The following is a 15119-nucleotide window of genomic DNA, read 5'->3' as shown; positions in this document are numbered from 1 at the left end:
TACACCATATGTCTATTAAAATTTGTATTTTTGAGGTGGCTCTGGGGGCAACGGTGTTAAATCGGCAATATATCAGACAAATAATTCTTGAAGCTAAACAGTACCAATGCATATTTCTTACATAATGCTGAAGAAGTAGTTTAATAAATTATGAAAACTGTCTATTTTTTAAATGTTATTTTCTGCATTAAGAGTTGTTGTAGAGTAATACTAACAGTTTGGAGAATTTCAGTAGAATATGTTTTATTTTTCAATAATTTCTTGCAGGCTATAGTATTGTATATCGCATTGTTTGGTATTACAGCGCTGAAGGGGTAAATACTGTAATTCTCAGCTAGAAATTTAATTATGCATTTCTGCAAATCATTTGCACTTTGTTAATGTGAGTGATATTGTGCTACAGGCCAAAAAATCCTTCTCACATCTGCTAGCCACTTAACATGCCCTCCTGTATTTCAGAAATCTTTCTTAATTAAATAAGAGCTTGTATTTTCTGCTTGTGAACCAGTGTTTTATTATCGCAGGATAGAACCCCTTTTCATATTTCACCTGTTAAGTAAAATGGTATTGCAGTCTTTTAAGCATTTAAAAATGTAACAAACATATGGTATTTGACGATGCTGATAACATTTTGCATCCTGACAGCAAGAAAGAATAAATAATAAATAGGTCAATACTTACGAAAAACAAAAATGAATTCACACAAATGCTGCAATTGTTAATTAAAAGGCTATTTTTCAGATAGAAGCTGCAGCCCTAGTGCGGTCTGCGGTCTTCTGCAGTCTGATGATTCTTGCCACTGATTGGCTGCTTGAAGCCCAATTGAGTACAGAGTACTTTCTGTGCATGTGCATGGGGGTCTGTTCAGAAGAAATGAACTCCAAGTTTATGTCTCTTTTGGGTATGCCCTTTAAGGTTTCTATTATGTGTCCAACAGGTTACAGGCTGAGAGCGGGCAGTGTGCGTTCCGGGCTTTTAGAAACAATGTTGATTTGTTATTTTCATGCTCCAAAAATGAAACTTAATTCATGCAATTTAACTCTAAATGTCCCAATGTTATATACTTTGTGGAAAAAGATTACAGAGTGGTAATGCATAAAAGCTTAACAATAACGTTCATTGTCAGGCAGTTTTAGGAAATGCTAATGGGATATGATCATGCATGAAATGGGATCTTTTGTAGATGGGAGCTTTTCATATATGAAATCTTCTTGAAAGTTCGATAGACAGGCAGAGAAAAAAACACATAAATAAATAGGAATAAAATAGTTTTTGTGTCATTATGAGTTATTTCAACTATGAAAAGGAGAAATTATTTGTTTTGCAAATTTTTTCAGATGAAGCCATACAAAGGATATATATTTTTAGTTATTACCAGTTATAAATATTTGGTGTAATCTAAGAGAAAACATAAGAAAGGTGTCTTTTAATCAAAATGGTGAATAACACCCAAATACACCAGGGTATTATAAATCTGTTTATTATGAATTTGAAAGTGATTATTCTCTCATTTGGAATCTGACAAGTTTCTGAAATGGGCTTCAGTTTGACCTTTTTAGAATACTTAGATAGGACACCTATGGGATTTGAGCTCCAGCACATGCTCTGGCATATTTTAAAAGTACTCCACTTTAAAATGAGAACAACAGCAATTAGCACTACAAATGTTTCTGAACCACGACCCCGAAGATCCCCATTTAGCATTTGATAAACAAGGGTTGATTCTGAATAATGGTAGTTGTAGAGCGTCTAAAACCAGTCGAGAGCTACCTGTTGGGTTCAGGACATGGAGCAAGTCTAAACAGCTATTTCAAGACGGTAGTCGGGCTGGTTGAAGATTCCATGAACCGCTGGCGTGCCTTCCTGCTTTAGATCAGATGGATCTGTACCATCACCCAGTAGCTACACAAACCCCAAGCTCTATCTAATCATAAACTGGTACCATTTTCTTAAATCCCTGTCTTAGCTAAGGTCCCTGATGGCTTAGTATGACACTTGCACTCTTATAATTCCTTAAGCGTATGGTATTTATGGCTCTGGGCAATCTCCCTAAACAGCCTGTGATCCCACTGCTCACAAAACCGTTACTTACAGTGCCAAAAATTCTGACTGTTCTGCAAAATACAAGGAAGTTGTGAGGTATGTAACTGTACGAAATGGATAATTCTGTATAACTCTTAGCAAAAAGTTGTAAGTATGATAAACCTTTCAGAATCCATTGTATTTAGACAAGATCTGGAATAACTAAACATTCCAAAACTTCAGCTGTCCCTTTATCAAATACCCCATGGTGGTATATTAAGGTTTGAGGAGGTTACAGGTCTTATCTCACTTCATCTTCTTTAAAATGGAAAGAGTTAAATGTTAAAATCTGTGCATATCTTGGAACAATAGATTGAAGGCACATTGACCTGATTTTCCTCAAACTAATACATTACTTTAATCTGGGCCTCTCACCTCATGGGATATCATCAGGACTAAGTGATTCAGCACTGACCATTATATCACTCCAGATTTACTACAGAAACATAACCTTTGTCCCAGTTTGGTATTCTGTTTGCTAGAAGTAGGGCAAACATTTTACTCTTGTGTCTTGAATTGTTGAATTCAATTACTACCTTAGAATTAAGGTAACATATGATAAATCACATATCAGAGTATGAAAGAATTAGTGGGCCAACCAATAAGGTATATTAAGGCTGGGGGGCGGACACAGGGGAAGCTTGTGCTGGGCTTCGTTGTGTTTGAAGGTGGCCCTGGAGAAATAAAATAATAATTGTACAAAGATCACCGCCATACGTGCCAACCAAAGATATAAGCATTAGCCTGTCACTTACCACCACTAGTTTTTTAAGAAGTGGTATCAAGAAAATATGTGAGAAATGTTAGATCCATGTACTAAATTAAATAAGTGAACTGTCTAAAAGACGCAGTTCATACAATAGTCCTGCAATTGCTGCAGGTTACAGAAGTATGCTGTTCAAGTATACTGGGATTCTTTTTGGGTGAATTAAGTTTGAATTATTTGTCTGATCAGCATATTCCATTGGGATCACTTTATTGGAACAGCATAATTTGTTCGGTTTGTCCTACCGTTATATGTTAAATGTGGTTAAAAACCATGCCGTGCGCTATTTTCAAGCCAACTAACTTTTCATAATAACCATAGATAATAAAGTGTTTTCCAGCTGCCTTGTGTGATATTGCAAGATGTTGATATGTAGCCTTTTTTTCTCTGTAATACATAGAGAAATTAAAATGTTTTAAATGTTTTTTTCTCTGGTGTGTGGGAGGAATATGATGGTAGCAATTAGTGAAAGACATGCTATGTGTCATACACACTGATCAAAAGAACTAGCACTTGTGATCAAGGTTTTCAGTTTGTGCATATTGTAATTGAAGTCTACGGTAATGATGATAGATTTGAGTTGGCACGTACACCACAAGCATATGGACAGCCTTTTAGCAATATTGATTTTGAAGGAAATAACCTCTGATACTTATGTTTCTTTGCCTCGTATAAATATGCCATTTCAGTACAGTAATCTTTCTTTTCCTCTTTTAGGGCATTTTTCAATTCCCTAAAGCCCTACTTGTTAAACTTAAATAAACTGATCTGCAGTTAGTTCCAAATTTAAGTGAGATGTGTACTATATGAACAAAAGTTTTAGGACACCAACAGGAACTTTGGTGACTTTACATTCTAAACACAGAAATATTAATATGTGGTTGGTCCCCCTTTGCAGCTATTACAGCTTCCACTCTTCCGGGAACAGTTTCCACAAGATGAGAAATAGTGTTTCTGTGGGAATTTTGCCCATTCATCCAGTAGAGCGTTTGTTAGGTCTGGCGCTGGACCCGAGGTCTGGCTCGCAATCTCCAGCTCATCCCAAAGGTGTCCGATGGGGTTGACGTCAGGGCGCTCTGCGGGGTCCACACCAAACTCATCCAAACATGTTTTTATGGACCTTGCTTTGTGCACTGGGGTACAGTCATGCTGGAATAGCAATGGGGCCTTCCCCAAACTGTAACCACAAAGTTGGAAACATAGCATTGTCCACAATGTCTTGCTGAATGGGACATACCAAGACATTTTAGACAATGCTATGATTTCAACTTGGTGGGAACAGTTTGGGGAAGGCCCTTTTCTATTCCAGCATGACTGTGGCCCAGTGCTGTTGCTACTACCACCCAGTACGTCCATTGTTTTGACTTTTTCCGTTAATGATGTTTCACTTTCCCTCTCGCTCATGCTCAATAGCTTTCCCATTTAAGTCAATGAGAGATGAGTCCCAACAAACTCAGCTGGAGTAGCAGAAACCATTGGCGTTTATTCTGGTAAAACATCAGTGTTCTGATAGCAAACAAGTAACTGACTGCCGGTATTCCAATTGACTAGAATGGGAGATTTACTGAGCATGTGCAAAAAGTATACTGACGAATGTACCGTGTCTTCAACAGAAACCACTTGAGGATGAGTTAAATGAGATAGAAGTCTGATTTTATAAATCCAATTACTAAAGAATGCCTGCGCCAATTTGTATGCAATAAAATGCATCGGCGTCCATTCAAAATGAACTTAAATGTGGACATGAAATATTACCTGAATATTTAATCACTCTCCTGTATTTACAGAATATAATGGAGGTCTGAATGTTAAATTTAGGAAGATGAACTATATGAGAGATAAAACTCCCTATTTATGCTAATCAATATTTTCCTAAAAATAGTTTGAAAAGAAACAAATGCCTAGAGGTATTTTTGGTATTAGTGACATATTTAAATGTAATAATTTTGCAGAGTGAGAATATTTTTCAATAGTTTCTTAATTCTAGCATACATTACATTTTGCCCTTCAGGCTATATGGAAGCCAAGATAGCTAATGTGATCGGTATCTATTAGTGAGCAAGCTGAACTGCATCATTACAATATGTATATTTCATTGCAGGCATCCTTTAGCATATACTGTTGATGCGCCTCGGGTGACTAAAGTCCTTTCCAAACATCTTTCGGAAGCTTCGTATTGTCTGCTTGTAGAGTGAGACTCTGCACAATGGGCTTGAAAATAAAACTCAGTATGCGTTCTTCTTTCAGCTGATGGAATTAGAAAATTATTGTAATGTTGCGCCGTTGACTTGGGATAGAATACATACTGAGCTTTTTATTCCATTATTATGAACAGAAGTCACAAAAATATGTTCAAATCATGATATCCCTTTTCCCTTTTTCTTAAATGTTATTTATATACATCAATCGCAAATATCTTTTTGATTTCTGATGTCTTGTGTTGAAACACAAGAAAAGATTGTCCTTTATTTTGGTCTTTTTAGATGATATGCTTTTCGGGCTCGTGGTTTAGAATGTTACGGATGCTTCATATATGCAGCTAATACTATTAATGAGAAACACAAATATACATTTACAGGCTAACTGTAATAATCACTAAAAAGGAGATGAACAGCATCACAAATCTTCCCGAATTCTACGTGAAAAGAAATTATTGCATTTTTAAATGACTATCACTACGTTTCAGCTTATAATAAAGGTCCTCAAATCCGTGTTATGGCCCATGTTCAAAATACTTGAAGCTCCTTATCAGTTGATTGCATTATCAACTGACTAGATTGTTCTTTATTTTTAAAATGTTTTATGATAATAAACATTATTAATTACATAGAAGAAAAAACATTAGGAGAAACACTTTTGTACAGTTCTGATCTACAAATGTGTGTGCATACATGGAAACTTCCCAAGGAAGGCTATCCCTCTTCTCGGGGGTGGCTTCATGAAGTGGCGGGATTAAACATCTCGGAAGGTTGGGACAGCCTTGTGTGGTGTCATATTTATCGTTGGTTACGCACTGCAGTGGTGACACATCCTCCGACGTAGCCGAGCTCCGTAGAACAAAAGGCACAGCTGTCCTCAGCTGATCCAACGTCGGCTGTCGGGGGGAGGCGCGGCTTCTCCTGGCTGATCCGAAGTGTGGCACACCTCTGTTCTGTCGGCGTCCATTGATCAGGGGTCGTGAGGGGGCTAAAGATGCAGTCACAGCTGGCACCAAAATATAATGCCTCCAGCAACTCTCCATGAAGTTGCTTAGTTGTTCCTGGTTTTCTTCCTACTACTTTACTTTTTATTAGTCCCTATTCTGATTTATTTGTGTACTGACCCTAGGCTTCTTTACTTGGTTCTGTGACCCTACAGCTACCTTGACGTCTGGCTGTGGTGACCTGACTTTGTCCTCGCTCTTTGTCCCAAATACTGTGCTTGCCCAACTACCTGCTGATTTTCCTTTACCCCTGCATTTGGGAACCAATCCTACGCTATGCTAGCACGGCACACCTGATTGAGGCGCTATGATTGTGTGTGAACATACATTATTATATTAGTATAGCATCTGTGATGCTCCACATATTTTTAATCCATCTCTGATGCTGAAGTGGTTGGCTATACTTATGTACTTGTCATAGATTAGAAATGAGTCGTATGTATAGCAGAAGAGAATTAAAATGTCATTAACATTTCCATTCTCTTTGGGGTTTCCCGGGCCCCTGTGTCTGGTTACCCTTGCCCTCTTATCTCCATCACATGCTCGTTCCTTCTATAAGAAGCAGAAGAGGAAGTGAGGAGGGTCAGCGCTAACAAGTCCTGGGACCTTTATAAGAGCGCACATGCAAGACAGGATTTTGTTGTTTCTGCAACTGCATAAATATCAGTTATCCAAGTATGAGATGTCTCAGACTTTACTGAAATGTCAAGAGCTTTCTCCTTGAAAATAAAACCAAGAAAGCAGAGAGGCAGTTCTATGAATTTTATATTCTGCGTAAAACAAATCCTAATTATCGCTACCCTTTCTTTGCTTTTCAGCATCAAGGAAAAATTGGAGTCAAATTTAATGTTGGAACAGATGACATTTCAATTGAAGAAGTTAATGCCATTATTAATGATGGAAAGTACCATGTAGTGCGGTTCACAAGAAGTGGGGGTAATGCCACCTTACAAGTGGACAACTGGCCGGTCATCGAGCGTTTTCCTGCAGGTAAAAATGTTACTATGTGATTTGCATAAAACCTTTTTTTTCTAGCGAAATAAAATATATAGTTCTTTAGATGCATAAATAAAAAAATAAGCATTGCAAACAATAAATTAAATAAGAGAAATTTGCAGTCGCCAATTTTGTTTAGAAATGTTAAGCATGACTTGTGGCGTTCCTTGCAAGCAGTATAAAGTGGAAATTATAAATCTTAGTCTTACACGTGGAAAGGTTTTGACAAAAGGACTAAACAAAGAAAACAAAAAAAAGATTCACTTTTTTAGAGAATACATTTTCTTCATTTAATGTCTATATGATTTAAGCATTGTTGTCCTGGAACAAATGAAGACTAGTATGTTTTGCATCCCAATAATGTATGATATGCAGTGGTTCTTTTTGTTATGTTGTCAACACACCTAGTGAAGACAACATGAGCAAAGGGGAACACCAAGAAAGGACAATATATGGGGCATACTGATTAAAATCTCTCTTAACTCTTTGAACCAGAATGTAGTAGGGAGGAACCCTTGTCTGACTCTAAAGGGATATAAAAATAATTGGAAAGGAGTAAAGGAATAAAAGTCTACAAGAAGACATTTCAAGCAAGTTTGTCAGTAACTAATAAGCATAGCTGGGAACTTCTCAGGGTAGACTACCTGAGCGCTCCCTCTTCCGAGTGCAATGAAGGGGCAGGGATAGCTGCATATATGGGTGGGGCTAGACCCAGACAGCCTTTAGTTAGTGGGTGGAGAGTGGGTGGGAGTATGATGAAGTAGGTGGGGATTAGATATGATGAAACACCTTTCTCTACCGTGAGAAATAATAAACTGACCGGGAGACACAAGGAAGGAGGGCTTCACCTGAAGACTCCCGGTCAGACCTGAAAAGTTCCCAGGTATGTTCTTAAGAACAGGTGGACTCTCACTAATAGTGATAAATTGCATGTTTAGAATTTCTTTAAAAGGTATTTACTTTGGTGAGATTCTAAAGTTCTTAGGCTCATTAGCACAATTATTATGTAGTTAATGTCTGCAGATACAAACATTTTGACATTTCTTCTCTTCTTTATGTCCTTCAATGAAGATCTGACACATTTTCCTAGAGGTTCCATCAAGTAGGAACCAAGACTCTTGTACGCTTGTACATTTTTACATGATGCACAAGAAACAAAAATACATTAACGCTCTAAGAGAGAAATATGCATAATTAAATATATAATTTTGATGAAGTGCGTACTACTTTATTATGTACCAGAATTATGGTAGTCACTTGTGCCATCCATTTGTAGATTTGTCAGAGTATGTAAATCATTGTAAATCAGGTAATTAAAACCTTTATTGTAAAAAAAAACAGATCGTTCTATGGATTTCAGTGTGATACACCACTCATTTCATTGATACTTAAATGATGATCCCTTTTGCACCTGAATGGTTAAGAGGAGCAAGAGAATCATTTTTAAGTTCCTGAAATAATTTGTTTTCCCCAAAGAATTCACTATTTTTGAAATTTTGGCACAAAATTATGAAATTTGCCCATAATAGCGAAGCACAAAGGGGCAGCAGCTGTGGTGAAGAATTATTCCTGACTACCCTGGTTTTATCATGGCAAAGCATTGGGTGGATTTATGCCTTGGAGACACTAAGCATTTGTTTTCTCATTTCTATAGAGCTGCTGTCATGTCTCAAGCGAAGCCTGCTGTCTGTCAGCCTTGGGCTGTCATCCTTCTAAGTCAATCTCTTCTGACCAAGCGTCTGTTTCCCATTTTAATAAGGCATAGAAAGAGCCTCTTACAGTAATGTTTCTTGAAAATGCTATTTTAGCCTGTTTCGTATAATTTCTAAGAATTTCTTACATCTTATATTTATATGTGTTATATTTATATTTGGCAATACTTAATTATTTTTATTATTATAGATAATCATTTATAATTTCCTTTATACCTTAGTTCTATTCCATTTAATCCGTCTTCTTTTTTACCATACACTTTTTATATGTTTAGTTTTTATGTAAATTTTTGAATGTTTGTCTCAGTCACATATTTTCTAATTAATATCAGAGTAGATTTTTTCACTGACCATATCAACTGTCCCCAACAGATAAATATTTTATAATCAAGGTTATTACTTTTATTAATTTAGCTATATTTTCAAAAAAATGCATTGCTCTAGTACTTATATTATAAAATACTAAAAAATATTTTTTGTTTCAAAAAAATAACATTGCGTAATCACATAATACATATCTGTTGTATTGTAACAGCGTAAAATTGAGTCTCAAAATCATTCTTATACTTCCTAAGTATTGTTATACTCCCAAAAGAGTACATAATGATAAAACCACTAATGTGCTTTATTAGTTTCTGTATGGTGCCAAAAGACAAAAGATCAACTTGTATGCAATTTATGATGAACCTATGCTTCATCTTGTCTAATACATTTTAAGTGTTCATAAAATATAAACTAGACAAAAACATGAACCAGTTTCTCTCAGAGAAGAGCACATTAATTGTGACTTGAGAACTTCTACAGTTTTAAGTAACCATGGTTACCATCATTTGTGAAAAATGTATCTACATCTGGGGCCACCAACAAATCCCTTATGTCAAAAACTAAAATGATAAATAATTCAGTTATCTGAAATCGTGTAGACTATATCTAGGGTTCTACCAACGCGTTGAAATGGTGAAAATCAAAATCGTTTATATTATTCATTGCAAGCATTTTATTTAACAACACAGCACGATTTGCTGAAAAATTGTTCTTTTTTTCTGTTAAAATGTACTGTATATATGGACAAATGTGCCTTAAACTGTGTAAGAGTGAGCAATGACACATACAATAAGTATGTAATGACATTTAATCCTAGACACTTGTAGCTCGGCTCCTCAGCCTGCAGGATTTGAAGACACAGCATGTCGTTAAAGATTTCTGTATTTTTCACTCCTTCAACAACCCAATGTAATAAGTGGGAGTTAAGAAGTAAAAAAGAAGAAAAGGAGAAACAAAAAATATATTTGATTTTCACCGTACTACCTATGATCCTTTTTACAGAATTTAATCTCCAAATTCCACAGTAGGTTAGAACCATTTTTGATGAAATCTTTAAGACTTAGACAATACAATATTAAGAAATTATGTTCGTACCTTGATATGTTCTACATGGTGATCATTGGCTTGTTTTTATAAGTGGCAAATCAGTATTCAAAGCTGGTAAAAAAAATGTGGGTCACCTTGTTCTTCATGTAGAAAATCATGAACGTAGCATTTAATGATAAGTCTAAAAGGTGGTCAAAGATATCCTGTCTAGAAGAAGATTTAATTCTGCACAAACATCAGATGGTATATGAAAGCGGCATAATGTATTATTTATCAGCAGTCAGTTTCAGTACTTGGATGGTTTGGGCCGACCCTATGGTCCTAGCGCCTTAACTGTCCATATGAAAAACGTGGTGGTCTCCTCTACCATCTCAGTGTCCTAAACAACTGGTTTGCTTAAATAGTAGGGTCAACCTGGAGTTATTACAGTAATATTAATTAGCTTAGGAAAAAGTCTGTTGTCTATTATTTATCAAACCATCAATTATAGTCATGCAGAAAATAATAAGATTATATATTCAATTATCCTGAGAAGAACATGCATATTGACATATCCTCTTTCCTTCTGCGTAACACAATTACCCAAAAAGGCAAAACTGTTGATTTAATTACGTAGTCACCGCAACAAGGGATAGATAGATGGATAGATAGAATGAAAAGTGCCAGCATTTTTTCCACAAACTATTAAAATTATTTTAATGTATGTAACACATTATATTGTATAGCTTGTGCTCCTTTTAATGCAGCTCTATTAACATACAATAAATGGGACAAATACCGCAAAGTGTTGCCAATGTCTACAGCTAAAATGCCCATATCACAAGAAACATGCTAATGAGAACATGCATAATTCAGATTAAGGCTCGTTTTCTTGGCTTCATGCAGTTAGCCTGCGACAAGGGATCTCTAAAACACTAGGATTTATTTTTCCTTTTTGCAGAATGGCAATGCTAAGGGAATGAGAATTCTAATCGTCTTTTCACTCATAATACAATGAATAGCTAGCAAGTGCCACATTGCCCTGATGCTTTATCTAGGATGCAAAATTGTGACGTCAGATACAGTATATTTATCAAGCATGCTTTAGATAGTTTTATCAATTGTGTTGGGAATACTAAAACCCATTCATTATTCTGGATAATAAAAAAAAAGACACTGACCTTAAGTTTGGTATTTTGCCAAATATATATTTCTTTTGGACAGATGCCTATGAATATCTAGGTTCTGTTATGTTTAAGTAGATGAACCAAGTTTAAGTGTAGGCAACTTTGCCATTTGAATGTACTACAGACCATTTATAACACATGCTGTTACAGCCGGGAAAGTGTTAATAGCTTTTTCGTCTGCATTCCCATTCATCCTTCACATAATGATGATAAATATTTGTGATTTAAGTAATACTGTGCCATCTTCCACACCATTTGTTCTGATGAACGCACATCATGGGAAAACCTACAGTATGTCATTTTAATTGCTTATATTAGATGCCACACGATCTTGTGCGATCAGCGCTTTTTGTTGTAAACCATTACTCTTGATCAGTCATCATTAAGCAACATCTGCCTAAAATCACAAAACCAGCATTTTAAGATAGGTGCAATTCTTCCTGTTTAGTCCAGCCATCCAGTGCACTTGTTGCATGTTTAAGTAAGCTAGTCGTCTAAAAACCCATCCCTTTGTGCAACATTATAAAAATAGAAGGATAAAGATCATAATTTTGGGTTTATTCATGTCAAAGGGGAGCTGACAGAAGAGTTTGCAGGGAATGGCAGTTTAAGGCGACTGGCTTCACCTTACATTATGAACGCCCAACCCCACTGAGCTTCTGTTCCAAAGGTAGCTTGGGTACCCTTTATGAACAATATTTAAATCCGCATGATGTCATTTGCTTGTTTCAACTGTGCATTACACAAGGCCAGCCCTTCTTGGAGAGAAATGTCCAGAGGAAGGTCCTTTATACATCATATTTAGTTCAGGGCATTGAAACCACAGCTTTCCTGCAAATGTGGAGCCAACCCAAGTGTGATTCTGCTGCAAGAAGAGCTTGACTGGCCCTGTATAATATATAATTAAATAAATCAAGGTTATTGAAAGTATCTGTAAGCATAGCATTATGCATTATACAGGGACTGCTCTTGGTGGACAGACTTGCTCTTCATAATGAGTTAAAACCACAGCTCTCCCTAGTGAATATACACCATAATGTTGTCCTCCTCTTCTTTTTGCACTGAAGTGTTAACACTTTACAGTTTATTATTGCTTATTTTATAGCACTATCATATTGCCTAGTGCTGTACAATGTAATACCATCCAAAACAACATTGCCTGACATGCTTAGCTTTAATTTGGATTTTTTATTTGTATGTTCAATTATATCCCATACTTTCTTTCTTACTCCACTGACACATTTTTTTAAAGTGTTTAATTTCCAACATAAACTGAATTTCTACGTTGAGAAAAAAGCTAACACTATATATATATATATATATATATATATATATATATATATATATTTCTATATTAAACATAAAAAATAAGCTAAAAATATTAAAGGTTTAATGTAATAAAGTAGTGAAAGTTTAGTTACATTTTTGGAATGTTCTACGTGGGCGGTTAAGATAGGTAACAATTTTTGGGAATGTTTGAGTTCCAGCTGGCATGTTGGTACAAAATAATGATGTAGTGGGTGTGAATAAGAAGCCTGGGGAAAGTAGACTTCAGCTAGTGTAAGGATGTGTAGGAAAGTCACAGAATAAAGTATGCTAAACCTGACTACAAGTGGAATGACTGAATAATTGCTCTTCTCAGTACAATTCTCCATGATGTAAATTTTTCACAGCTTCACAGTAGATCTAACAGATGAAAATTATTTGCATACATAATTTGAATGCCATAATTCGGAGCCAGGGTAATTTGTTGTAGATGATAAAAAGAAAAAAAAGTTTTAATTTTCTTTTAACACCATGGAATATAAGTAGAATAGTATGTATGACATGAAAAAAATATATAATTCGTTAGTTTGAAATGTTGCAGTAAGCAGCATTTAGGTAATGTTTGTGCAATCAAGCAATATATGTTACTAGAACAATTACTATAAAGTATAAGACTCAGTCCTAACATAAAATAATTGTCCTTGTTGATGCAAATTAGTTATTATGCAGAAATTTATAGTTTGTGGTTTGGAATTACTGTGCACAGTGATGTAATTACCCTAGGTGTAACCCAGGGCAGTGCTGCCTGCCTCCCCCTCCATGTAGCTGTCTTTACTTCTTTGGATTGTCATATGATGTCACATCCCAGCACCCCACTTTTTAAGGAAGTGCAGTGCGGAATGATGTCATATCCTGGCATGCCACTTTTTAAGGAAGCACAGTGTGGAATGATGTCATATCCCGGTGCACCATTTTTAAAAGAAGCAGGGCACAGAAGGAAACTGGCAGACTGTGCTGACATTCCGTAGTAGTGATGGCTGAGAGTGTTAGGAGGGTGGATTGTACTGTATGGGGAGCCAGTGGAGTGATTGGCACAGTGGAGCAGCAGGATAGGTGACAGAAAGTGTTGAGGACAAACTAAAAACTTAGACTGAGACCTTTCAAAATGCATACCTGCCAAAATTTCACAGGTCCATAAAGCAATACTTTTGTTTAAGGTTGTAAGGTTAAAGCTAGAGACAAGGCCTTTGTAAATGATGGCCATTTGTGTAACTGAGTAAGACATTTAGATGAACATATTAGAACATATTATACTTACATATTTTTATTTATAAACCACCCAACAATCTCTTAGAAAAGAGAGACATTGATAGAATGGGGAGGCATGTGCCTTTGGATCCCAAAGAAGCATTATTCCTCTTAAAGAGGGATGCTTTGGGATTATGTTAAAAATTTCGTTTCAATAAAACCGACAGGACGTTCATCACTTAAACTACACATCAATTTAACGAGAAAGGGTGATCAATGTCATTGCCTCATGATGAGGACTGCTGAAAACATTTGTACAGTCCTAAAGCACCCATCTGTTGTCATCTCCTCAAACGTCTGGTTTTGTCATTGAGTATCGTCTTACCTTGCCAAAAGCAATCAAAGAAACGGTGCAAGTTTAAGCATCGCCATTTGAAGCACATTACTGTTTTACAGTGAAATATCTCGAAGGCATACATATACAAATTGAAATGCCACTCTCCGACTTAGCAGGAAAGTCCAAGTCCCCACTTGGCTCTGGGCTACTTTTGGCCGCCACTGCTTTTATGACATGGAACATATTTTCCCTTGAAATGCCATTTGTTATCAGTACTCATGCCTCTGGTGTTTTGCTTATAAGACAACTTCCAAAAAGACACCTCATTGTTCTGCCGCTGTTGACCTTTGAGTAACGATGCATAACATTTATAGTATAAAAAGAGATACGACCGGGACAGGTTCGGAACTACCGTGTTTCCCCGATAGTAAGACACCCCCGATTGTAAGACGTATCGGGAGTTTCAGAGGGGTCAGCTAATATAAGCCGTACCCCGAAAGTAAGACATATGTCTTACTTTCGGGGAAACACGGGGGATTTGCCGGGTCCGCCACTCTAAGGGGCCGGGAAGTCCCCACCAAGGCCGGCCTTACGTGTCTGCGGCCGCACAGGATTTAAATTAAAACATCGGGGTTTTTTTTTTAACTTTATTTAACATCCTCCATGTTAAATAAAGTTAAAAAAAACTTTATTTAACATGGAGGATGTTAAATAAAGTTTTTTTAACTTTATTTAACATGGAGGATGTTAAATAAAGTTGAAAAAAACCCCCGATGTTTTTATTTAAACCCTGTGCGGCCGCAGACCCCTAAGGCCGGCCCCTTAGAGCAGGGCCGACCTTTGGGGTGTGCGACCGCACAGGGCGCCACACTCCAGGGGGTGCCAACCTGCAGCACCCGGCACCCCTCCAGAGACGGACAGTAATGTCCGCCGCTGGAGGAGCAGGCTCGCAAGGGAGCGGTATCGGAGGTCT

At 36.7% G+C, this 15119-nt stretch overlaps 1 protein-coding gene across 6 annotated transcripts in view; it reads left to right on the top strand.

Annotated features, from left to right (window-relative positions):
- The window catches only part of NRXN1 (neurexin 1), a 632749-nt gene that overhangs the window by 560715 nt on the left and 56915 nt on the right, over positions 1–15119 (top strand). For all 6 annotated transcript variants that reach the window (XM_053459665.1, XM_053459664.1, XM_053459667.1 and 3 more), the window contains one exon: positions 6869–7040. In XM_053459665.1, coding sequence (XP_053315640.1) covers positions 6869–7040 — 172 coding nt within the window. The remainder of the gene's footprint in view (positions 1–6868; positions 7041–15119) is intronic.

Source organism: Spea bombifrons, chromosome 3 (assembly GCF_027358695.1).
Source record: "Spea bombifrons isolate aSpeBom1 chromosome 3, aSpeBom1.2.pri, whole genome shotgun sequence".
NCBI lineage: Eukaryota > Metazoa > Chordata > Amphibia > Anura > Pelobatidae > Spea > Spea bombifrons.
The sequence above is the reverse complement of the archived record's forward strand: the minus strand, read 5'-3'. Positions and strand labels throughout refer to the sequence as shown.